Source organism: Trichosurus vulpecula, chromosome 5 (assembly GCF_011100635.1).
Source record: "Trichosurus vulpecula isolate mTriVul1 chromosome 5, mTriVul1.pri, whole genome shotgun sequence".
NCBI classification, from domain to species: Eukaryota; Metazoa; Chordata; class Mammalia; order Diprotodontia; family Phalangeridae; genus Trichosurus; species Trichosurus vulpecula.
Genome location: NC_050577.1, coordinates 107795823 through 107822689, shown reverse-complemented (window position 1 = coordinate 107822689; position 26867 = coordinate 107795823). Strand labels below are relative to the sequence as shown.

General features: G+C 43.0%; 1 protein-coding gene across 2 annotated transcripts; it reads left to right on the top strand.

Moving 5' to 3' along the window:
• The first annotated feature begins 717 nt into the window (after positions 1–717).
• Positions 718–26867, top strand: CLEC2L (C-type lectin domain family 2 member L). Of its 2 annotated transcripts, XM_036761485.1 has the most exons (5): positions 718–901; positions 14268–14342; positions 20407–20573; positions 21490–21590; positions 26211–26867. In XM_036761485.1, exons 1-5 carry the CDS (start codon positions 718–720, stop codon positions 26320–26322), a joined length of 639 nt encoding a protein of 212 aa, XP_036617380.1. In that variant the 3' UTR covers positions 26323–26867. The 2 variants fall into 2 exon arrangements, with proteins under 2 accessions (XP_036617380.1, XP_036617381.1); XM_036761486.1 differs by lacking the exon at positions 14268–14342.

Below are 26867 nucleotides of genomic sequence, written 5' to 3'. Positions count from 1 at the left end.
GTCCCTTCCCCAATCCCCCTGTTTTCCTCGTGTTACTCTCAAGTCTCTACGCCCATTCCGGGCCCCGCATCACCATGTTCCTGGTGTACTAGCCTCTCCTAACAGTTTTCTCTGGCCTTGTGAGTCCTTCTGCCCCTGGGGGTCCCTGGTAATCCTCTCCACTCCCATCGCGTAATGCCCCCTCCTTGTTCTGATCCTCTTCTTGATCCCAGGCTCGCCCACCCCTCCAGCCTTTCATCCTTCACATCTTCCCCCGTCCCCCGCCCCGGGCAACACTCCAACCTCATTGCACTTCTCCGGTCCTCCCTCCTGGCTGCCTCCCCTGTCGCCTTGGCGCCTCTTCTCTCCACCCTCCCCTTTTTTCTCTCCTCCCTCATTCTTCTCTCCCTCCCCCCTCCCTTCCCAAGCTGAGAAACTCTAGAGGCGATGTTGCGATGCTGATGCTGCGGCTGTGGAAGAGTGAAGCAGGGAGGGACATTTCTCATTACTAAGGATCCTGGTCAGCAGAGGAGCTGAACAGGCCACCACTGTCCCTGAGCTGCAGAAGCTGTCTTCGGTGTCCCTTCCATCCCTCAGCTCCTGCTCCCACTGCGGAGGGAGGGAGGGAGAGAGGGAGGGTCTCTGGCCAGTTCTGGCTCTGTTTCCCCCCTAGCCTGGTAACGGAAGTGCCAGGCGCCTTTTAGCAGAGGGGCGGGGGCACCGGAGTGGGAGGGGGGCATGGAGCCTGTCCGGGAGCCCCCCAGGAGGAGCCGGCCCCCTCCACCACCCGCTCCAGCCGCGTCCGCTCCTTTGCCAAGAGTACTGTCCCCTGGGGACGGGGAGGGCCGGGGCCAGGAGGTGCTGCTGAGAAGATCAGGATCCGGGTACGAGGGCAGTACCAGCTGGAAGGCGGCCTTGGAGGGTAAGCAAGCAACATCCTCCTTCCTCCTCCATGGTTGCTGCCTCCCCAGAGAACCTGTCCTCTTCTCAGGGTCGCTAGCTAGGACATCCTCTGCTGGGGTCCTATCCTTTCTGACCAGCGTATGACTCCATAATACCCCATTGCCTCTTCCAGCCCCCCTCCCTCTTCTAGACTCCCTGGTTAAGATCCGATCAGCCTGGGTAGTGAGAGTGAGGGTCCACTGGTTCTCCTCCTGCCAGAGACACAATTATCAGTTACCTTGATCTTTTATCCTTAAAGGTTGGGGCTTGGGGGTGGGAGAATTCAGGTTTAGAATAGAACAATGCTAGTTGGTAGAAAAGAGCCCTGTGCTGTAATTCAAAAGACCTGGATTCTCACCTTGGCCTTGTATATTAACTCACAATGTGACCTTGTGTGAGTAACTTGATGCTTTGGGACATGGCTTTCCTCATACACAAGCTGGAGAATATTGTACCTGCCTACCAACCTCACAGGGATGTTGTCAAGAGAAAATGAGATGGTAGATTCAAGCACACTTGGGGAAAATAAGTAACAAAACACGATATAACTGTTATGAAATGAATCACCCTCACCCAGTAAAAATGAAGATAAAGTCATGATTTGGATAGGGAAGAGGAAGCCATTGTCCTACACACACATATCCCTCCCTTGATAAATGTTTTATACTTTTTTTTTAAAGCTAGCTTTCCTCAAAGACTTAACCTACTTCTGAGTACCCCACGTGACTTAGAGGAGAGAAATCAGCCTGTCAGGTTGTGTCTAGATAGGTATTAGACCTTTGATTTCATTTATATAAGAAACTTCCTCTCCCAGTACAGCTCCACATCTTATAGTCTTAGAAAGTTGCTCGGAACATGGAAAGACAAGTGACTTGCCCAGGGTGCCATAATCAATGTGTATCTGAGAGAAGAATTGAATCTTGGTCGTCCTTGCCCTAAAGATAGTACCCTATCTACTCCACCACACTTCCTTGACAAATCTGGGTTTAGGCAATGCTTATGCCAATACTGAAGTGGGAGAGGGGACTTCCTGAAGGGGCGGTGGTGATGTAAGATTGGAAATTAGAAGCCCTGGATGGTGACTTTGCAGAGGCAGGCATTGAAAATGAAGAGAAATATGGAGGTTGTTTTAGACGAGTTGTGGGTTTAGAAAGCTGACTAAAGGAGACAGCAGAAGAGAAGAAGGAACTGAGCAAGGGAAGGTGGAGAACCCTCCCTTGAACTTGTATCCCAGCGTTCTGTCAGGATCTGCCTTATCTAGGATTCTACACTCTGGCCTAAACTAGCTGGGTTGACTGATTTACCAATCTCCTATCTGTCTCCTAGCCCTTTCCCCACTAGATTTTTGCCCCCTTCCTACTATCTTATCCCTCAGAACATAGTAGTCTACACCCAGGGGTGTTCAGAAATACTCACTGACTAGCTTCCAGCAGGTTTTCCTTATCCGAAAGAAAAGTGGAAAAAAATGGAGTTATTTCTGGTTCTTGAGCTCTCTCAAAGCCTTGTGGGCATTATTCTTTTCCATAGACTTTTACCTCATGGCAATCTACCTTCTGGGTGCCCAGGATGGTAAGACAGATGTCTTGTCACAACAGGATATGCTACACAGTACTGAGAAGGCAGAGGAGGATTCCTTTCGACCCTTGCTCATGGTCATGGTAAGGTTCACCTCAGCCCTTGCTGAACCTCATCAAAGCCCATGAGCCAACATCTCATTGGATTTCATCACAGTCCTTTCTTCTCCTTTCAGAGGGAAAAAATAATGGGCACTTTGACTAAGAGGGAGCACTTTATCCCCATCCAAGATTTACCTGGTGCCTCTCAAACAGTCCAACTGGCCTTGGACCATCTCTTTCACTTTGATAACTTTCCCAAAAGCATTACCTCTGACTGGGACTCTAAATTTATCTCCCAGTTCTGGCAGGCATTCCTCTCATACTTCTACATCCAACCACAGCTTTCCTCTGCTGTAAACCACAGTCCAATGGAGAAATAGAAAGGATAAAGCATGTCATCAAGCCATATCTTTGGTGTTTTCTGATGTTGATTGGGGCCATTCTTGTTCATGGTCAAATTTTTGTATGGTAATGTCCAGTGTGCATCCTTTCCTCAGTATGTATTCTGCATGAATTATGGACAGCACTCACAAACACGTTCTACTGGGCTTACCTTGTCATATGTCAGAGAACCATGTAGAGAGTTTGAAGACATTAAAAAGAGGATTTCTAATTCTAGCTTCCTTCTATAACCTCCCTGACAAATGATCCTCTGGCTTAGGCCCATAGACCCTAGCGATGGGAGGCCAAGAGGAAAAAAAGAATAGGGAAATTACCGGTGCTGGAAAGAATCCAGCTTATTGTCAGGGAACATAGTTTGTGTTTTCATGGACCACCACTGAACCAAATGACCCTCTATTGGTTAGCACTAAGGCTCCTAGCCCATCATCTACTATTTCATTTCAATTGCATATAAATTATCACTTCCAATCACCCTGAAGATCTGCCCAGTTCTTCATCTCAAAGGCAGCTCATATCAAATTAGTCTATTTTCTCGTTTCATAGCTTTTCCCACTTCCTCATTTGCACTTGAGTTTGTCTAGGGCCTTGAAGATCCTGTGCGCTAAGAAAGTGTGAGGTCATTGCTACTCTCTTGGAGACTAGAAAGATAATGGTCCTGATTCTTGTGAATCCATAGAACGTGCCCATGTCTGTATCTTTTATCAGGTCTATTTTAGTCAGCCCATGCAGTGTCAATGCAAAGTTCTTAGCTGATGAGGAGGTGAATGCTTTCAGAGCTGCTCTTTATTCTTACTCCACTCTGACCATTCCAAACAAGTTAACTAGTTAACTCTTGCTCTCTTCCTATTTGGAGGAAGGCCATGGTCTGATCTTATCTTGGAATTATCTTCTCAAGCAGAAAGGTTTCCCATTTGAAGTACAATTGACCTTATTTTTAAGGTCTCTTTGTTGCTGTTGTCACATGTTGGACACCATGACAAGGTGGCAAGCATTTGATCCTCTGCTTTGTCTTACCTTTAGGTGCCTTGTGCTCCCTGGCGTGTCACTGATCCACTCTCTTATAAACTGTAGTAAAGATACCAAGCTACCCCTTGGCTAGCCTCTTCTGTACACTGGATACAGCCCTGACTTCACTCTTTTTTTCTCGGATTATATCTTTGAGCCTAATATCTATAATTTTCTTTGTGTTCTTGTTCAGGGCTATAAACTGCTTCTTGTTTGAATAGTCACAGAAAGTCAGAAATGAAAGGAAAAAGAGGTTGAAGAACAATTCTTTATTGTCGTTAGACAAACAATGTAAGATCAAGAACAGGAGAGACCTATAATTAAGGTGATAGGATGGAAGATGGGGGTGGTGGTATCTAAACTGGAAGCAAAGTCAAGATCAGGAATCATAACAATGTCTTAAAGAGAGCTAAGGAGGGGTGAGGTCTGGGGTTCAAGCTACCCATTGCTCAGTACTGGGCAAAGAATAAGGTGCCAAGTTAGACAAAGTTATTTCAATTTGCCATACTTGGTCTGTTTCTTGGGTTGCAATGGGGAAGAGTATTGTGGGCATGGACAAGCTGCAACATGTAATGAATGAGGAACTCCAGAAAAGAACAAGAGTTAAAAGATGTCATCGAGGAATTATATGACAGGAAGAGAAAATGAGCTGGTCACGTGGCAAGAGCAAAGGATGATAGATGGATAAGTCAGGGTCATCCATGGTACTCCTGTGATGTTGGGAGAAAGCAAGGAAGGTGTCCAGCCCACTGGATGCCCTCTCGGGGTCAAATGTTGGGAGAACATGGTCAAGAGTTGCACGGGATAGGCAGGCATGAATGGGTTTTGCTTTGCATCACTATAATTGATGAGATCACAAGGCCATTTGAGTATTTGAGAACACTCAGTGTGGCAAAGGACTTATTTAGAAATACACATGCTCTGCTCTCTCCATTTTCTTTGAAAGAACCTTCAGCTGGAGAGCTCCACTTACCACCATCCACACTGTTCACTGTGACAACAAACTGGAAAGTCCACGTTGTGCCTGTCACTATTCCCCTTCCCTCTAACCACTTAAGTTTGATTCAGTATTTGTCAGCCACAGAACTTGTGTCTTACACTGAACTAGGCTATGAGGAAGAAGTGGAAGAGACATTTATTTTCTCTTCTCCACTCCCAGGTGCCTCTTCCTTAGCCCCTTCCTTGGCCCATGTCTTATGGAGGCAATGTGGCAAAGTGGACAGAATGCTGGACTTGAAGTCAGGAAGATCAGGGTTCAAGTCCTACGTCTGAAACTTACTAGTTGTATGACCTTGGGCAAGTCATTTAACTTCTCTGAGACTCAGTTTTCTCATCTGTAACATGGAGATAGTAATACCTATAGTATATGCCTCACAGGGTGTTACTTTGTGAACTTTAAAGTGCTATGTAAGTATTAAGTGTTAATATTATTACAACACATATTAGCCAAAGTCTTTACATAGGTCCTGGTTGAAGACTATCCTCCCAGACAGGACATTGATGTGAACAAGGTGAGTGTCCTTCTTCACTCCCCATTTCTACAGATGCTGGGTGGCACAGTGGACAGAGCACTGGACCTAGAGTCAGGAAGAACTAAATTCAAACTTAGCCCCAGATGCTTACTAGCTATGTGACTCTAGGCAAGTCATTTAACTGCAATCTGCCTCAGTTTCCTTATTTGTAAAATGAGATAAAATTGTTATGAGGATAAAATGAGATATTTGGAAAGCGCTTTGCTATCCTTAAAGTGTTATATAAGTGCTAGCTATTATTATCATTACTATTAATGTTATTATCCAGAGTCTAGAGGCCATGCCTTGGTGGACGGAGGGAAGGGTGATGGTGTGGGCATTATCCCTAGGATACAAATCAAATAAAGAGGAATTCCCCTATTGGGCATTAGGTCTGCCGCATTTCTCAGGCTATGTTGTTTTTTAATTTAACATTCCAGCAGACTAATTTATTAGGTCATCTGTCCCCTGAAGGAGATATCCCATTCTGGTTTCTCACAATCTTAGCAAAACTTTAATATAGTGTGTTAATGAAGAGTGAGATGGGGCTAGAAACACATGACAAAAACACTCTAAAAAGAGCTTCTCCGAAAAGGGAGAGTTGAGCAAGGCCCCAACTTTCCTCAATCTTGTCCAAAGTTTAGGCCTCTTTCCTTGAATGGTTCCAGGAGGAGGAGAAGGAGGGGTGCATGTATCTCTAAAGAGATTGTAGAAATGAAAAGTATGAGGAGATCTTGTTACAGTGAACTCCAAGGGCCTGCCATGTTCTTTTGGATTCGTAGAATTTGAGAAAGGAAAAGGAATTTACAAATGCTCTATTTCAACCCATCATATTACAAATGACCAAACTGAGACTCGTCCACTTGACTTAAGGCTTGTTAAATGTTTGTTGATTGATTATTAATAGTGGAACCAGATCTTAAAACCAGGCAGTCTGACTGCTGACCTGTCCAGTGCACTTTCAATGCCTCCTGATTTTGGGGTGGGGGTCCACACTTGCGCTTTCCTGGGTACGGGGAAATCTTAGTGTGGAAACTCCCTCCCCCAATGTAGGATCAGCATCTGCCCTGCAACTTAAAGTCTTAGAGAGTTGTCTGCCAAGTTAAATGCTTTGCTTGTGGGCACACAGCTAGTATTTGTCAAAGGCAGGATTTGAATTCAAATCTTCCTGATTACAAAGCCAGCCCTCTACCGTGCCATACTGCTTATTGGCAGCATACTGAGTATTGTTTCAATAGGTAGGTGGGTCCTCATCTTGGCTATCTTTCTGTTGTATGCATTTTTCTTGTTGTTATAATGATATTTGCTGTAGACCAAGGGGCGATACCTTTTTCATATAAAAGACCAGCAGTAAAACATTATCTGAGGCCCACATAAGTAGAAAGCAACTCAATTTAGTTGTATTTTTAAATGTATAAAAATATACCTTGTATCTTTTTATATCAATGTCAGGAAGCATTTCAATAAATGTAACAAAGAATAATATATATGTATATGTGTATATACATGCAAACATATGTGTTGGACTTAGGAAGGCCTATGTTCAAATCCAGCTTCAAATACTTACTAGCTATGTGACCTTGGGAAAGTCATTTAACCTCCATTTGCCTCAGTTTCCTCAACTGTAAAATGGCATAATAATAGCACCTGTCTCTCAGGGTTGTTGTGAGGACAAAGTAAGATATTTGTAAAGTGTTTTTAGCACAGTGTCTGGAATGTAGTAGATGATGTACTGTTGTTGTTCATTCACTTTTCTAGCTTATTTTACAGAGGAGGAAACTGAGGCAAAAGGGGTAAAGTGATTTGCCCAGAGTCACACAGCTAGTAAGTGTGTCAGGCTGGATTTGAACTCAAGAAGATGGGTCTTCCTGACTTGAGGCCTGGCACTCTATCCACTGTGCCGCCTAGCTGCCTAGATGATAGAAATATTGCTATTATTATAGTATATACAGCAAGATATACAAAGGGAGGTACAGACACAGTAAGAGAAACATACCTACAAAAGGGGAGAGAGAGACACAGAGAGAGAAGGGGGGGGGGGGGAGGAGGGAGATTTTTCCTTGGGCAACATCCCCATCTTGTGTTCTTTTAGGATAGTGCTATTGTGGCTTAGGGCAGGCCCTAAACAAAGGTGTTTAGAGAATTTATCACTTTAGCAGAGCCACGATGGACAGACACTTGAGGATCTGATTTCAGAAAGCTTGTCCTGGATCTGAAGGGCTAAAAAGTTGTAAAACTCTTTAACAGGAAACAAATGGTATGACCCCAAACCATTTGAGATCAGAAGTGGACCTCAGACAGGGCACCAACAAGCTTGGGCACACTTCCTCCTCTTGCTCCCCAGCCCCCTCCAAGCACACTGTGGTTCCCACAATCACCTTCCCACTGGGGGAGCCTCCTGGTGATCTGAGGGCCAATGCCATGTGGGACACCTCACATGGTTGGACCAAATGGCATGTGAGATCTCTTCCAGCTCAAAATCTTTTTGCTATGATTAGTGAAGGATCATTAAAGGGATGGAAGGAAGCAAAGTGTTAGTTAAATGCCAGTAGTGAATTCAGCCCTCAGTCCTCCGCACTGTGGCCCCTCCGAGTCCTTCTCTACTGTTAACACGCTCCCCTTCATCCTACATCTCTTTGTCTCATATTCTTTGGTCCTTAATGTGCTCAATGAAGCCCAGCTTACTCCCAAAGACTCCAGTGTTGCTTGGCTCCCTCTGTGAGGGTGACTGTTCCCTCCTCACCAGGTCTGACACACAGGGCAGGTCACGGGAGCCTACATACTCCTTGATCTCACCGCAGCCACTTTCCGACTTTCTCTCTGCCATCGTCACTCAGCAATAGCTAACGCCGTTGTCTCTAAGGACAGTTGGAGTCTGGGAGACCCAAGTTCAAATATTGGCTCAGACACTTACTATCTGTGTAACCTTGGGTAAGCCACTCTCCATCTCCTTTCTCCTCTGTGAAATGAGGATGACAATAATTATTGCCCTTACTTTACCGAGTCGCCGTGAGGATCAAATGATATAATATTTATAAGGCGCTCTGCAAACCTTGAGGTGCTATGTAAACTTTATATCGTTATTATTCACATCTGGTTCATTGGTGCTCTCTTCAATCCAGCTTCTGGTCACTCCCTTCCTCTTTAGTAAGGTGAGTATCTTCTTCTCACAGTCTTCTTCTCCATCCCAACCCATCCTCTTGGCCTCCTTGTTCCTCAGCCTCCTCAGCTCCTAAGAGGCCTGTCTCTGGTCTACCTCAACCACTGTTGTTGTCAGTCCTTCGTTTTCGAAGAGGACCAATTGACATCTCGGGTGATGACTTGCTCACGAGTTGGATTTAAATGAGGCTTGCACAAAGTCATCAGCCTCACTCTCCCTTCCTGAGTCATCAAAGTCCAGTGGCAAGACAAAAGTCAAGAAGACGGGTGATGGCTCAGGATGCAGTGGATGTCTTGGCGGTTTTGATGCCTGACCAAGCTCTAAGTCCTCCATTGCGCCTGCTTCAGCTGCCTTCACGGCTGTTGGAACAAATTGTTCCCATCTGTCCATTGCACTGGGAAAGTCTTCACATGCTTGGGCTAGACATCCCTCTAATTCACCAACAGGTTTGAGGCCCATAGGTTGCCCTCAACCTGGTTTAGCTTCTCTACCAAGATGGTTTACCAGGGTGTTGTTCCTGTGCATTGAAGCGGGCATATCTTAGGACTCACCCAGACTCAAGTCAATCAATTCCAGGTGCTGGAATTCCTCATTGGGACAGCTCTGGTTGGGACAGCAAAGATCTAGGAGTGAAAAGGCTTTGCTAACAGGGAATTCTTTCCCAAGGGCCATTTTAGAGTGATAGAAAGTAGAACAAAGGTGGAGGCCAAGGCTTCTATAAGGGTTTCAGAGGTAAGGAGAGAATGCGTTCCAGACACGGGAAACCATCTATGCAAAAGGACAGAAGAGGAAGCTGGCATGAGGAAGAGCTAGCAGGCCAGTTTGACTAGAATGGGGAATGTATGAAGGGAAGTCCTATCAAATAAGAATGTAAATATAGGTGGGAACCTTATTGGGGAGGGCTGTAGATGTTTGTATTTTATCCTGGAGTAAGAGCTGTCATCTGGGGTCTGTGTATTTGTTTTAAAAAATATTTTTCTAACTGTACTTCACTATAATTGATTTCTTTTGTAATCCTATGTATTTTAGTTTAAGCATTTGAGAGCATAATTCTAAAAAGGGCTCCATAGGTTTCACCCAGCTATCGAAGGGGATCGTGATACAAAAAAAAAGCATCGCTCGCATGGTCATGATCAGATCTGCGTTTTGGAATGTCAGATTGACAGCAGTGGGGAGGACAGATTGGAATGGAGATAGCCAAGAAGTAGAGAGGGGCCAATTAGGAGACTGTGAAATAGTCTAAAGGTGAGAGTAGGGTGGGGTGGTGATAAGAGCCTGAGCTATCTTAGGGGCTGTAAGAGTGGAGGGGATGTTGGCAAGAGAGGGACAGTAACAGTTACCTCTCTAAATGGTGGCTTTTAGGGCTGCCAGGTGGCACAGATTACGGAGCAAAGGGCCTGGAATCAGGAAGACACGAGTTCAAAACTGGCCTCAGACACTTGCTAACTGTGTGACCCTGGCCAAGTCACTTAACCTTGTTTGCCTCAGTTTCCTCATCTTTAACATGAACTGGAGAAAGAAATGGCTAATCACTCCAGGATTTTTGCCAAGAAAACCCCAAAAGGGATCATGAAGAATCAGGCAAGACTGAAATGATGGAACAACAACAACGAAGTTTACCTCTCTCTTCCTCTCTTTAGATATTAATTGTATATTAATGCAGTGTCCTGGGTTAAAGCCCAAACCTTGCTTGGACTTGAAATAAGCTTGGCTGCCGTATACCGAAACCCTTTTTTCTTTATTTTTATTTAAAGCCTCGTCAGTCTTCCTTTTTAGAAGACAATCAAGTTTTGGGAGACAGTGGGATTCCCTAAAACTAAGATGTATCAAATAGATGGAACCTTCTTTTTTAACCAAAGGATGTTTTTGTAACACTCTGGAGCAGAGCCGTGGTTTTCCAGAAAAAGGTCATCTCCGAGAGTGGTCCTCCCAGCAGTAACGTTGCTATTATTCGGATGGATAAATTAAACTCTATAGCCTTGCTCAGTTTTGACAGAGGAATTTTGTCTTCATTATGAAGACCTTGCCTGGGGAGGGAGGACTTCAAAGAATAGGGTCAATTTTGCTGTTTGAATCTCCCTTCAAGCGATAATACTTGTAAACATCAGTGCACACTCATTTATATATACAGGTGTTCCAAAAGTCTTTTGGGACACTGCATGTGTATGTGTATGGAAGTGTGTATATATGTGTGTATTTATACGTGTCATATAAATACATGGACACCTGGTATGTGTATATGTGTGTACATATGTGTGTATATATGTATATATATGTGTCCGCACAGGCAGAAACTTAGTACCCCATATATTTTTTTCAGTCATGTCCTAATGTTCATGACCCCATTTGGGACTTTCTTGGCAAAGATACTGGAGTGGTTTACCATTTGCTTCTCCAGCTTGTTTTACAGATGAAGAAATGGAGGCAAGCAGGGTTAAGTGACTTGCCCAGGGTCACACAACTAATAAGTGTTTGAGGCCAGATTTGAACTCAGAAAGATGAATCTTCTTGACTCCAGGTCTGGCACCTAACTGCCCATAGATAGATTCATATATGTGTACACATGCATATACACACACATATACATGTATATACACATACACACATTCACACATATTTTATTCGTATACATGAATATATTCATATTTTAATTTGTTTACACACATATATTTTTGTATAGTCACTGAGAGCTTGGAACCAAAAACACAGGGCACTGAGCTTTTCCCTCCTTTCCACATTGGTGTTATGCCTCTCTCTCCTGCCCCTTTCTCTGTTGCTCCCAGCTTCAGATTAGGAATTTCTAATATAACAGGCAATTCAGCGAGAGTCACCAAGCAGGTCTCAGTGGGAGAATGTTGCTCAGTCTTCCAGTCGTGATCTGTGCGAAGGCTGGAGGTGCCCTGGGGAGACTGAGAAGGGCTGGGGCCAGCCTGGGATCAGAGAAGGTGAAGGTGGAGGAAAGGGAAAGGACAAAGAGGATAGGCATGTCCTTGGCCAGAGAGTCGAAGTTTGCTACCGAACACAAACCTTTTAATGTTTAAAGCTTCTCGCATTAGGATAAACCCACAGCTTCCTGACTAAAGCCACGCACAGGCATTCAGCAAAGCCTCTTCAAGATGATAAATTCTTAGCAGTCCATCAGTTTGTTCTTCCTCCTTCCTTACTGCCCTCCCCTCCCCCCTGCTCCTTTTCTTCCCCTCCCCCAACCAGCTGAAGGTTCCTGGACTGAGGTAGTGATGTCCTAGACGTCATGGCAGTTTTCTCTGACCCTTCTGGAAGTGTGGGGAAATCAAATTTCTTTTGAAGTTGAATCTCCTGATTTCAATTTAATTCTGCATTCATTAAGTACCTACTACCTACCAGACACTGTGGATACAAAGACTGAAAAAAAAATTATCCTGGAGTGGCATACGATTTTACAGATGAGGAAAATGAGAAAAGCAGAGTTAAGTGACTTGCCCAAGGTCACATAGCTAGTAAATGTCTGAGGCTGAATTTGAATGCAGGCCCTCCTGACTCCAGGTCCAGGGCTCTATTCACTGGGCCACCTAGCTGCAATTGTCATCCATGCTACTTCTTCCTAATTCCACAGATAATTGAAAGTTGACTGCATTATAGTCTTTACATTATATGCTGATTTGCTGGATTGTGGATTCTACGGGGGTAGAGATCACATAACACCTATTATGTTCATAGGTGGGTGAATCAGTGTTGTCCATGAAGAAGAATAGTGTTCAGAAGAGACCCGAGTTCAAATCTCACCTCTGTGGCCACAGGGAAGTCACTTCTCTTCTCTGTTGAGGCAGCTATGATATGGAGAGAATGATACCATGGTGCCTGCTTCAAAGGGGCTTTGAGAGATGAAGAATGTAAACTGCTCTGTAAAGTTTAAAGTGTTATCTAAAAGTCAGCTATTACGAGGCATTCTAAATGGTTGATGATGAATGAATTCCATTCCTTTAAGCAGGGGGCAGCTCGGGGGTGCCGTGGATAGAGCGCTGGGCCTGGAGTCAGGAGGACCTGAGTTCAAATATGACCTCAGACACTTACTAGCTGTGTGACCTTGGGCAAGTCACTTAACCCTGTTTGCCTCAGTTTCCTCGTCCATAAAATGAGCTTCAGAAGGAAATGGTTAACTACTTTATTATCTGATGAGAAAAACTCAAATGGGGTCATGAAGAGAGTTGGACATGATTGAAAAATGACTCAACCACAACAACGTAGTAAGCGAGTGACTTCCCCTTTCTGGGGTTCAGTTTTCTCATTTATAAAATGCAGGGTTGGGCCAGGTGACTTCAGAAGTGTATACTCAGTTACTTACCTATCTCCCCAAAGTACCATGCCTGCTTCAAACAAGGCCTAAGGAGGTGAAAGAAAGGCCCAAGAACATCTACATAGCCGTATTTCCCAATTGATTAGGGTAGAGGAAAGGGGTGCGTATAAGTTATGAGGAGGTAGATTCTACTTCATAGAAGAAAGAGCTCAGTAACAGTTAAAATGAGCTGTTGGACATTTATCATTGCATTGATAGGAAGTGAGCTCCCTATGCAGGGAAGTATCCAAACAAAGGGTGGATGACAGAATGGATTTCTTGGGTGGGAGGTTGGGTTAGGTGAACTCTAAAGCTTCATTCAACTCCAAGATTTTGTGCTTAAGTAAATGCATGCAGAACTAGAACCCCAGGACCTGCTTCAATGAATGCATAAGAATCATTTGGAATTAGCAGATTAATTGGAATGCAGTGATGAAGATAAAAAAATTACTTGGAAACAGTTTCATTTCTTCACCAAGCCAAATATTTCTTCTTGTATTCTTTTCCCCTACTATTAGTTTATATAGTGATTTGTTTTTGTAAAGGATTTTGTGCCTAAGTGATCACAAGTTTTGAATTAGTGTGATGTAACTTAATTTTCTGTGTGTTGAGGACTCCAGGGCCTGGTTACACTAAATGACCTAAAAAGCCTTCTCTAAATTGCTCTAATGAAGAGCTTTTTAGTGATTGAGCTATCAGACTGCACTCTCTTCACATCTCTCTTCCTTTCTCTCTCTCTCTCTCTCTTTCTCTCTCTCTTCCTCCTCTGTCTCCCCTTATATACACTTGACAACCCCTCACACTCTGGGATAACACTTATGCAAGGTACTGACATGAGAAGTTTTGTGCTATAAAGAAAGTGATAAGGATAAGGTTAAAACGCGCGCACGCGTGCGCACACACACACACACACACACACACACACACACACACACAATCTAACGAGAAAACAAATTTCCCAGCTAGAGCCTGGGGGCCTGGAGATTGGAGAATAAGTGTTAAGAAGGTAAGGTGAGTGAGTATAGGGTGAATGGAGTGCGGAGAGATGGACCTGAGACACTAAGAAGCCCCTTTAAGGCAGTGATGATGGCCTCGGAGTGGGGTGTAGGGTGTAGGGTCACGCTCTTCCTGAGCACTTCAGAGCTGGAGCCTGGAGGAAAGGCGTTGGGGGCATCTGCACTGTCTCCCTCTTCCTGGGAGTCTGGGGAAGAAAGAGCAGAGGCCTGGGCCCTGGGACAAGCCCGTCTGCTTTCTGAGTCTTTCTTGCGCTAAAGGGCTTTGGGTTTGGGGCTCGAAGTACAGGAGCAGGAGCTAAATCCTTTTTCCCTTCTCCGTTCTAGATACAACGACCCGCCTGTTGTTAGGAGCCATTGCAGTCCTCCTTTTTGCCATCCTAGTTGTGATGAGTATACTTGGTGAGTGGGTTTTTAATCAGTCTTCTATCTCCTAGAACTCGGGCAGTACGGTAAGTACCCGTGGCTATTGTGTGCCCAGAAGTACACCAGCATACATCCCTTGCAGAAAGCCCCAAATACAAAAATCCAATTCTATATTCATAGGATTTAGAGCTGGAAGGACATTAGTGGCCACCTGGCTCAGGGATTCTTAACCTGGAGTCCGAAGACCCCCAAAGCATCCATGGATAGATTTCAGGGGGTCCATGAACTTGGATGGGAACAAATTCCATCTTTATGCTCACTAACCTCTAACTGAAATGGAACATTTCCTTTAATTATGAATCTAGGTAACAAATAGCCTTCTTAGGACTCCACAGGCTTCACCAGGAGCCAAAGGGGTCCTTGGGGTCCATGGCAAGAAGAAGGCTAAGAACCCTGCTCCAGCCTAACTTCCTCATTTATACAGATGAAGCTTTAGGGCCCCTGCACCCCTTTTTGTGAAGCCTTGTCTAAGTCCTTCAGGTGCTCCTGCCCTCACCCTGCTCAAATAATCCCAAGTTCAGATCTTTTCTTCACAGTGCCAGTAACCCCATATTCATGTCTACCTGTGTATCTGTGGTCACGTCACATTTTCCAGGAAGGAGAGATACACGCATTTATTAAGCACCTACTGGGTACCAGGCACCTCAGAAATATCTCATTTCATCCTCATAGCTCCTTTACTTCTTATCTCCACTTCATATTTGGGGAAACTGAAGCAAACAGAGGTTAAATGACTTGCCTAGAGTCACACAGCTGTTATGTGTCTTAGGCTAGATTTGAACTCAGGTTTTCCTGACTCTGGATAGAGCCTAGGGCTCTATCTACTAAATCTATCCACTCTATCCGTTATCCACAGAGAGTCAAGAGCACAGCCTGGAAAGAAATGAAGACATGATTGACCTTGGCCTTCTCCTTAAAAAGCCAGTCAGAGGGAGAGGCCACAAGGGCTGAAGGTAGTTCCAGTTTGGGAAGTAGTCCAGGGATGGGATCACTGGTGGGAGAAGAAATTCTCCTTCCTGGCAAACCCACAGTCCTAAAATGGTATCCCAACTGGTACACTGCTTTGCCTTCAAAACTGTGACTTGTCACTTCCCCACTGAGTGGCAGAAATTACAGATTGGTAATTAGCATTGACCACAACAAAAATCTGAAAGAGTTCAATCAACAGCTGCTTGACAAACATGTAGAAAAGGAGAGAGTGATCACGAGAATCACGTGATAGGCACTAGCAATATGTTATAACAGATTAATATTATCATTTACATTTTCACGAGTTGCTAGATTGGGGGATGTAATAGACATTTATCTCAATTTCAGCAAAGAATCTGATGAAGTCTGCTATGATGGCCTGGTAATCTAGATGGTAAAATGGGCAGCTAGGTGGCACAGTGCATAGAGCATTGGACTTGGAATCAGGAAGACTCATCTTCATGAGTTCAAATCCAGCCTCAGACACTTACTAGCTGTGTGACCCTGGGCAAGTCACTTAACATGGTTTGCCTCAGTTTCCTCAAATGAGCTGGAGAAGGGAATGGTAAATGACTCTAGTGTCCGCTAAGAAAACCCCAAATGGGGTTACAAAGAGTCAGACACAACTCAGCAACAACAAACTATATAGTCCAGTTAGGTGCATTCATTGCTATCTGAACGTAAAACTATTGCTTAATATATCTGGAGATATATTAAGCACATATAAATATAATGTAAATAATAAATATATATAATACCTTATTATAACATAGAAATAATATAATATACAACAAAAATATATAATAAATAAAATATATAAATATATTGCAAAATAAATATAATAAAAATATAAATAGTATATTAATATAACCTGGAGAAAGGTCAATAGTAGGGCACCATAGGGCTCAATCCTTGACCCTGTTTTGTCCAGTATTTTCATTCGTGACTTGCATGAAGACAAAGTAGGCATGTGTATGATACCAAGCAGGAGGAGATAGCTGATATGATACACCAAAGAACCCAAATTAAATATAACCTTGATAGACTATAATAATGGGCTGAAACCAACAAAATTACATTAAACAGAGATAAACATAAAGTCTGGAAAAGCTGGAAAGAAATAAATTGCACAGGTCTAGAATGGAGAATGCCTGGTTTGACAGGAGTTCATGTGAGAAATATGTGGAGATTTTAGTTAATCACAAGCTTACTGTGAACATTGTGAACCATATAATAGCAACAATATTTATATAGCACTTTGAGGTTTGTGAAACACTATATATAGTCCCATTTTGTAACATGAGGACATGAGGATGATACCTCTGTGAAGGAAGTGCTAAAGTTATTATTATCCCCCTTTTAAAAATGAAAATTCTGAGGCTGAAAGAGGTTCTGTAATTTGCCTATCATCAATGTGCGTTTCAGTCATTTTTCATTAACATCCAACTTTTTATAACTCCTTTTGGGGTCTTCTTGGCAAAGATAGCAGAGTGGTTTGCCGTTTGCTTCTCCAGCTCATTTTACAGGAAGCTGAAGCAAACAAGGTTTGATCCAAATTAAAATGGATCCAAACACTGAAGTCTTTCAAAGTTATTTGTCTTTACAATGTTGTAGTTATTGTATAACTTGTTCTCCTGGTTCTGCTCACTTCGCTCTGCATCAATTAACGTAAGTCTTCCCAGGCTTCTCTGAATCGATCCCTTTCGTTATTTCTAACAGCAGCCACTGTAGTTCCTTGCCAATCAGAGGCCAAAGCTTTGCATGTTTCTCTTGAGTATAGCTTTTATGAGTGGAAAGTTGACCAGGCTGCGTTGGATCATCTGCTTCAGATTCTTCTGGTCTCGGTTTTCTAAGGCAATGGTGCGAAATTGAGTCAGCCAGAACCATTAAAAGCTCACAAATGTGTGCATTCACTTTATCAGTTATCAAAGCTGGTATTTTTTTTTCTTGCTCAGGAGCTTTCATTTCATGAAGAGACTGAGAAGCATCTTTGCACTTCTGAGTGTCACAACTTCACACTTCTTCTGTAAATCCTCAAAATAACTTCACTTTTTAGCCTGACCTTTCATTTCTTCATTTCATTCACTTACATCATTTAACCGCCTGGTCAGAGTAACTTTCAGTTTTTTCATAGTGTCAAAAATGAATTGAACTTCTTATTTTCTTTAGTCTTTTCTTCAAGAGTTTCTAAATGTCTAATTTCTTCAGGGTGATACTCCTTCATAATCTGAAATTTCATATGATTTTCTTCTTCAACATCTTAAATTCTAGTCAAAGCTTTAGTCAAAGCTATTTTATTGAGCTGTTCTTTATAACTTAAAAAAATGTGCTTAATCTTGAAAGTGTTTGGCAAGCTCCTGCTATCCTATAATTTCATGCTGAGAATATTTCTTTTTCATGTTGTCGTTCAGTCATTGTAGTCCTGCCCAATTCTTTGTGATACCATTTGGAGTTTTCTTGGCAAAGATACTACAGCAGTTTACTATTTCCTTCTCTAGCTCATTTTACAGATGAGGAAATTGAGGCAAACAGGGTTAAATGACTTGTCCAGGGTCACACAGCTTATCAGTGTCTGAGAGCAGATTTGAACTCACATTGATGAGTCTTCCTAACTCCAGGCCCAGCATTCGCTCTATCCACTGCACCATGTAGTTTCCCTGACTGTCTCTTTAGGAAACAGTTTAACTGCCTAAATAATACTGATATTTCGATTATCTCCAATTAACCCTCCTTTGACCTCCAGTGGCCTCAAATCACACATACACAAAATCCAGGTCATTATCTAGGTAATTTGCATTCTTCTAGAATGCTTCATAGAGGACTTTTTATGGAATTCACTCCTATATCCTGGGTTGCTTTTGAGCCAATTGACAGAGCCATAGCTGGATCCTTAGCTGATGAATAGCCACACAAGATGCCAATAGTTTTCCAGTTTCTGTAGGTGAAAGATCTATTTTTATATCTCATTTGAATATTTTAATCAATATGCTGGTTGTGAATAGAAGTGTTACTGGCATGTTTTGAGGCATTGTGGCATTTAAAAAGTTTGGGAGACATAATTTCTGGGTAATTAGTCATTTTTAAAACAATGCCAGCATTTTAATAAAAGAGATCGGTGGCACTCCTGAATGCCAAAGACATCATGGCAGCAGGCTCATGGCTTATATGCCCTTGGAAGAGGCATGTTCCTGAGGGTGGTGATCCACTCTGATTGGTTAACCATTAATGAGAGAATGAATATTACAATGAAGGACTGGACCTATTCTAATGAACTTTGATTATGTCACTTACTTCCAAATTACCCCCAGCCTTGGGCAGTCTAGTCAAAGAATTCATCCCTTACCCAAGCCTTAGCAGAAGACAATGGGCTGGGAGTTTCACCTCGAATTCCTCGTAAGGTTGGGTGGGGTCAGACCAGGATTAAGGAGAGTTATTTCAATTTCGTTATCAGTAATGTCCTTCAAGAGACTGGATTTTGGATTATGGAAAAACGGGAAACTCTGGATGTCCCCAAATCATTGACTACTAATGATCATTTCTCCCAGGAGGAAAAGCAAGAAGGTAAAGGGTAGAGCCGCCTGTGGATATGGTGATAATGAGGGATGTTGGAAAGGAAGGAGCATTTTTAGCTCTCTAAGAGCTGACTAAATTCATAGAATCTGATGATGCTAGAATAGGAGATCTAGAAGAGACCAGAAAGATAGTTTAGTCTGCAGCTCTCATTTCATAGTGAAAAAAGTGAGGCCCAGACTACTAAAGGGATTTGCCTAAAGGCACACAGTGACTTCCTGGTCAAGCCAGGAGCAGAACTTCCATCTCTCCCTCCCATGTCCATTGTTCTTTTCCTTACGCCAAGTGTCTCTTTTTCCTCCCCTTGTACAACTCTTCTCTTGGGGAAAACCAAACCAAGCAGGGGAACATCTAAAGCCCTTCTACCTTATGATTTCCTCCCTTAGTTCACCAGTTGGACAGAAGGGCTTTTTGTTTGCACATCTTGTAGCGTTGATTTAAGGGGAGACATGATGAGCTGTCTTCACATAAGAGAAGGACTGTTCAGTCGCGGAATCATTCCTCTATGATGCCCCAAATGGAAGAATTGGGACTGGTGGGTAGAAATCAAAGGGAGATCTCTCTGGCTCAGTGTAAGGGATTTTAAAAACAATAACAGCTCTCCAAGTATACACAGCATGAGAAGACTGCATGAAGAGGTAGAAATGCTCCCAATCACTGGGAGTATTAAAACAGAAGCTTGGTCACCATCTGTGAGGGGTGCTTCAGGGGAAAAGAGGTTGTGAAGGACACATATAAGCAGCTGGTATAAAGTGGATTAGAGCACTGGACCGGGAAGACCTGAATTGCAATCCTGCCTTAGTCACTTATTGTGCGACCTGGGCAAATTACTAAACTTATGTCTACCTCAGTTTCCTTATTTTCAAATGGGGGATTATAATATTATCTACCTCATAGGGTTGTTGGAAGAATAAAAATGAGATATTATCTGTAAAGTGCTTTGCAAACTTTAAAAACACTATATAAATGCTTGATATCATCAGCATCATCATCGCCTTAAACAGCAATAAGAAGCTTTCCAATTCTTAGACTCTGGGCAGTAGGGCAGTGGATAGAGTGCCAGGTCTGAAGTCAGAAAGACTCATCTTTCTGAGTTCAAATCTGCCTCAGACACTTACTAGCTGTGTGACCCTGGACAAGCCACCTAAACCTCTTTGCCTCAGTTTCCTCACCTGTAAAATGAGCTGGAGAAAGATATAGCAAACCACTCCAGTACCTCCACCAAGAAAACCCCAAATGAGGCCACAAAGAGTATGATATGACTGAAATAACTGAATAACAACATGATTCTTAGACTGGGATTGCTTATAAGAGCTTTTGGTTGGGGACCCAGCTTTTGGTCCTCCTCCTTTTGAGAAGCCTGTAGGATGTCAATCTGCCCATTTGCTCTTCCCTAAACCTAAAAGAGGAACCTTGAACACAGGTTAGGATTGGGAGACTTTGCTGTGCCCTCTCCCAAATCCATGCAAGCCTCATAGTGGTTCTCTTTTCTCTCCCACAGCTTCCAAGGGCTGTATCAAATGTGATGCGCCATGCCCAGAAGATTGGCTACTCTATGGAAGGAAATGCTATTTCTTTTCTGAAGAACCAAGAGATTGGAACACAGGGCGCCAGTACTGCCACACTCATGAGGCATCCCTAACTGTGATCCAGAGCCAGAAGGAGTTGGTGAGTATGACCCGGGATGGGACATTGGGCTCAATGGCTGGATCTAGGTACTCTCCAGGATAGGAACCCAGCAACCAAGTACTGACAATTTAATGATTTTGGGGAGAAGCGTTCATAAAACCCACTTAAGCATGCTTAGATCAATAGGAATCCTCTCTGTATGTGGTCAGAGAAGAACAGAGAGAAAGAAAACTGAGGAATGAACCCTCCATTTATGCTTTTTGTTGTAAAAGCTAATTGTTTTAATCATCAGTATTAGTCCAAAAAGAATTTGATGAGGTAGGCTTCCTGGTTTGAAATGAAAGACCCGTGATTTAAAACACATGTGTGAAAGGTGCAGTCGAAACAGAACAGCAACAGTAATAATCCACGTGTAAGCGCCCTAAAGATATTTTTTTTGGTCTTTCTCTCCCCTGTGCTTGCCTAGCAATGGGCTGGGAATATAGTAGGAGCTTAAGAAATAAATGTTCGTTGATTGATCTGTGAAGCCTTTTCCTCATAACCACCCTGTGAGGTAGGCAACGCAAGCATATTTAATTCCATTTTGTAGACCAGAAAGCTGAGGATTTAAAAATTGCTTGATATAACATATATCATATGACACAAAATAGTAGATATTCCCAATCTATTTTTTTTTTTTGGTCTTTGGCATGTATTACATGACATTTCTTGAGTGCCGGGGAAGATGGCCCAGACAGAGCATTCTGGGGGGAGTCTGAAATTTAAAATTTGTCCCATGTAATCTGACCAGTGCAGGATCCAGCTTGAAGCTTTCATCTCAGAATCTTCACTTCACTGGGGAAAGGAACCAATAGCCCTCCCATCTCGGCTCAAAGACTAAGGTTTGTTCTGAAACACATGGAAATGTCAGAAGGAAACATCTGATCTCGAGGTTCTACCTGTTTTCTTGATATAGGAATTTATGTTCAAATTCACCAGGAAGGAACCCTGGATTGGCCTGAGGAGAGTAGGGGACGAATTTCACTGGGTCAACGGAGATCCATTTCACCCAGACGAGTAAGCTGACTTTCAGTCTTTTGACTGTTGACAACAGGTTGTGGGACAGGTGCTTCCCTTATAATCCTCTGTTAATAACCAGAATTCCCTTTTCCTGATCAAAGAAAGTTTTGACTTTGGAGACAAGGGATGTGGGGGTAAGAATGCAAGGCATAGTGTAGTGGGTGGGGGGGTATTGGACTTGAAAATAGGAAGTGGGAAGGGAAGGAAAGGGAACAAGCATTTATTAAGCACCAACTATATGCCAGGCACTGTGCTGAGCAATTTACAAATATTACCTCATTTGATTTGATGCACACAACAAAACTGTGAGTTGGTGGTATTATTATCCCAAATTTATAGTTGAGGAAACTCAGGCAGCCAAAGGTTAAGTGACTTGCCCAGGGTCACACAGCTAGGAAGTATCTGGATTTCAACTCAAGTCTTCCTGACTCCAGGCCCCACATTCTATCCACTGTGCCATATTTATTAAGCTGTGTAACCCGGGCACCTCATGGTGCCTCAGTTTCTTCATTGTGAAACGAGGGACAGGCTCTAAGTTCCCTTGCATCTTTAATTCTATGTTCCTATGAATGGTAGTTAGGAAGCCATCTGGTGACAATTTTAACTTCAGATCATTTGGCTATAAAAACAGGACACAGTGGGCACGGGAGAGATTAAGGCACTTAAACCTTTTTATGGAAAAAATTGTATGGGTGTTGCCAAGCAGGAGGTAGGAAGATGATTAAAGGAGAGAAAGTGTCTTGGGGTCCTGTGGGTCTCTTCATCCATGGCAGGGTTGCCTGTCCTAGGCCTCAGCAGCAGGAATGTTTTCCCTGGCTGACCTTCGGCCGAGTCACCTTCTCTTCTTATACTCCCTTTATCTCCCCCTTTTTCCTCTGGCTCTGTCTCCTTCTTCCTTTCTGCTTCCTTTTCCAGCTCCTTTTCTCCCTCTCTCTTCTCTTCTTTGTCAATGTATTATAGTTGGAGGGCTAACTTTGGCCCAGGGTGGGGCTGGGGACATATCCTGCCTCAGCCTCTTGCTACCTGGCTGGTTTGGGGAAAGTCACTTAGCCACTCACCTGGAAAATGAGGGATATGGACCGAATGACCTCTGAGCTCGAAATCAAAGATTGTGTTTCTTTACCACCTGTTCAGTCAACTGACAGTTATAAGGCACCTACTATGTTTTAGGCATTGTGTTACCCATCTCTATTCTCAGGGCCTTTTCTCAAGGGACCTTGGAAATTTCCATCCACAGTAGGAGACTTAGGCATCTTCCTTTAACAATACCTGAGGTTTTCACTGAGACCTCTGGAAAGCCCGCAGTCTGTGTTTCTCTCTATTATCACCCCTCTTTACTATCACCCATACACACACACCCACACCCACACCCACACACACACACACACACACATACACAACTGGGTAGTTTTGTGCCTGACATTCTAATAGTCTAACCCTTTGTCAGGGGACTCAAAGTCATCAGTCAAAGTAATGGAATCTCCCGTGAGATGCTACTCTAGGCTCCTGACGAGGCTCAGAGCATTCAGTTCTATTCAATATCATTCAAGGGCGCATTTATTAAGAGCCTACTATGTGCAGGCACTGTGCTAGGTGACTATAAATTAAAAACAACAACAGTCCCTACGCTAAAGGACATTCTATCTTGGTGAGTGCAATAATCTGAAAATCTGCAGATTGTCTGCTTCTAATAGGAGACAAATAGTAGAGAACATTTAAGCACATAACATATCAGAGTTGTCCAAAATATGGCCTGTGGGCCGCATGCGGTCCACGGCGCGATTTTATGCGGCCCGCCTGTGGGTTTTAATTTTCACGAGTGAAAAAATAAAATAATAATTTGCATGGAATGAGTATTAGATTTTTTAATTCCATCACTAATAATCTCATTGATGTTAATTTTCTTTGGTGTTTATTTAAGCAGTATTACAGATGGAACATATCGCACAGAATTTTCAATTGCTCTGTGGGATGGGTTCCGTTTGTACGACGCAGACTAGTCAGTATGCACCTACCTTTGTACTGTTGTGTCATCGCTTTGTTGTTTTGTGTTTTCTTCCACACTTCAGGCCTTCGCCTGCTGTATTGGTGATGCGTGTTCCCCCACTTTCTGTTAGTGTACTGTATTTTTTATTCTGGGTGAAGTTCTCGAATAATCATTTTATTTTAATGTGGCCCTAAGATAACCTAGGGCTGGACAGCCCTGACATGTATGTATTATCTCATTAGATTCTCTTGACAACCCTGTAGGTAGGTAGCCCTATTTTAGAGATGAAGAAAATGAGCCTCAGACGGTCTATGGTTACAGAAGTAAGAAGCACCAAAGTCAGGATTCGGACCCAGATCCAAGTTCAGTACCCTTTCCATTACACATGCTGCTCTTCATAAGAGCCAGAACCAGGGGATTTCCTTGAAACGTCAGGGACATATATCGAAGCAGCAAGGTGGCCCAGTGGATAGAGTGCTGGGCTTGGAGTCAGGAAGGCCTGAGTTTAAATCATGACCTCAGATACTTACTAGCTATGCGATATTGGTAGCTTAACCTCTGTCTCAGTTTATCTGAGTAATAATAGAGCCTACTAATAGGTTAATAAGGTAATAACCTGGGTAATAATAGGGGCTACTTCCTAGGGTTCTGAGGTTCAAAGGAGTGCTTATAATGTGATTAGCCCAGTACCTGATACATAATAAACATATTTCTAATAAATGCTTGCTTCCCTCAATTAAGTTAAACATCTTTATTAAGCACCTATTAGATACAATAATTTGATTAAAATATTTATTGACTGCCTACTATGGGCAAGGTATGATGATGGGCTGGGAATACAAAAAGAAAAAGTGAAAAGATCGCTACCCTCAGGGTTTAAATTCTCCTTGGTGGGAACAACCTGTGGGTGAGATAGATGTGAACATATAAGGAAATACATGATAGTTTGAGGAGGGACAGTGTACTAGAAACTGGGGGGATTTTGTACCACGAAAGGTACCGTACTATTGTACTTGGTTATGGAAATTTTTACCCCCAAAGGTGGCATGATGGGATTGTGATCTCCTCTAGGTATTGTCTATGTCCTGCAACAGATACTTTCCCATCCTGTGTGATTCCTGTCTGCGTCTTATAAACCTTCCAAGAAGGAGCCACTTAATATACTAGAGGCCTTTCTCTGATGGAACAAGTTGATGAATAAGTCCAAGGATTTAGGTAAATTCCTGAGTGACAGACTTAACAGTTTATTAAGGGAAGTCAAAGTAACTTCAGGCCCATCCCTAACCCATGAAAGCAATATCATAGTGGGAAACAAAGTAGTCGTGCATCCTTGGAGAATTTTCAAAATGGTGCCTCAGTGCGTTACTGTCCACGGGAGGCTTTGAGCTTTCACTAGAACACATTTGACTTATCAATTAATCATTTATTAGGAGTCTCCTATGTCCAGATACTGTATTTAGTGCTGGGGATACAAATACAAATAAAGACATGGATAGGGGTAATTCTAGAACCATGGTCAATGATCAAAATCAACAATTGTTCCTGGATGGGGCATATCAATCTACCTCCCTTTGGCCCATTCAACATTGGGACCAAAGTGCCCTTCCCTGGCTACTACTCTCCACTTGTGTTGTTTCCTCCATTAGAATGTTAGGTTCTTGAAGGCAAGGACTCTCTTTGACTTTGTATTTGTAACTCTAGAACTTGGCAAAAAGTAAGCACTTTAATACCTGTTTTTTCATTCATTCATGCACTCATTCATACATATATTCATTTTTTCATGACCAAATAAATAAGCCATGGAGAATGGAATTTTCTAGCATTACGAATACATACATTGATAAAAAGGAATTTTTAAAAGAGAAGCAGTCGTGAACATGGATAGGAGGCCAGCCTTGTGCTCAGGAAGACTTGAATTCAAGTCCTGTTTTTGACATATTGGCCATGGGACCTGGGAAAAGTTATTTACTTGTCCTTTCTGCATCCCAGGCAATTTTCTAAGACTTGTCTAACTAAGTTGTGCACCTTCAACATGGAGGTAGTTTCTGCACTGGGGATTCCCCCATATTGATGAAATTACTGTCTAGGACAGAAACAAAAACATTAACAAAGCATCCTTCCTATGTATTTCTTCTCCCTCTGCTCCATGTTGTGGCTTGGGCAGCTGCTTACCCTCAGGAAGACCCAAGTTCAAAATCCTACCTCAGATACTTACTAGCTGTGTGACCCTGGGCAAATCATTTAATCCCTATCTGCCTCAGTTTCTTCAACTGTAAAATGGGTTATAATAATAGCACCTACCTTACAAGGGTTGTGGCAAGGATCAAATGAGATGCTATTTGTAAACCTAGCATGCAGTAGGCATTTAATAAATGTTTGTTCCCTTCATTTTCCTTCCCTTCCCACCCCTATTCTGATTCTGGATGGAAACTACTAGGGTTTCCTACAAAACAAGTGTCCCCATCAGACATAAAATACTGTACTGAGGAGGCCATAGGGCTGACCTGGTAGATGATAGAGCATATATTAAGTGCCTACTGTATGTCAAGCCCTGTGTTAAGTGTCTACAGTGGCATTTCTGATGTTTATCATATGTTTAGAATAAACTGAGTTCTTTCTTCACACCACAGGTTCTCTGTCTCAGGTCATGGGGAGTGTGTCTTCGTGGATCCCACCAGACTCGTCACATCAGATTGCCTGATGACCAGGCCCTGGGTATGCAGTAAGATGGCATACACGTGAGACAGGGGTGTGGCAGAGTGAGAAGCAGGCCAGTACATGCCTCTCTCTATGCCTTGGCCCAGTGATGAGAGGCCCCAGGTCTCACCCCAACACTCACTACAGAGCCACCGATCCTGGAAGTTTTCTTTGTCAGCCATGAAGCTGTGAGACAATAGTATATTATCCCCAGGTCTTAGCCCTGGGCTCCTGGTTCCCTCCTCTGTACATATCCTATCCAACTTGCTGTGCCATTCTAGACAGGTTTTGACGCCTGGTTATGCCTCTGCCTTCCCCTTTGGCTAAGTAGCACACAACTATGCTTCCCTCAAGGCCACGTGTGGGCACCATGTACGACTGTTGCCTGTAGTGAGGGATAACAAAGTGAATGTTTATCATCAACGTTAGCATCACCTCCCCATAAGCAGCTCCTACATTTATTGTAGCCCCATGAAAGCAAGTAGCTCCTCTCCGCCGGATATTTACTTATTTTGCTTGATCAAAGGAGCCCTTCCTGATGTTTTAGAGGCACTGAATTTTACCTTATTCCACTGGTTTTTAACTTAATT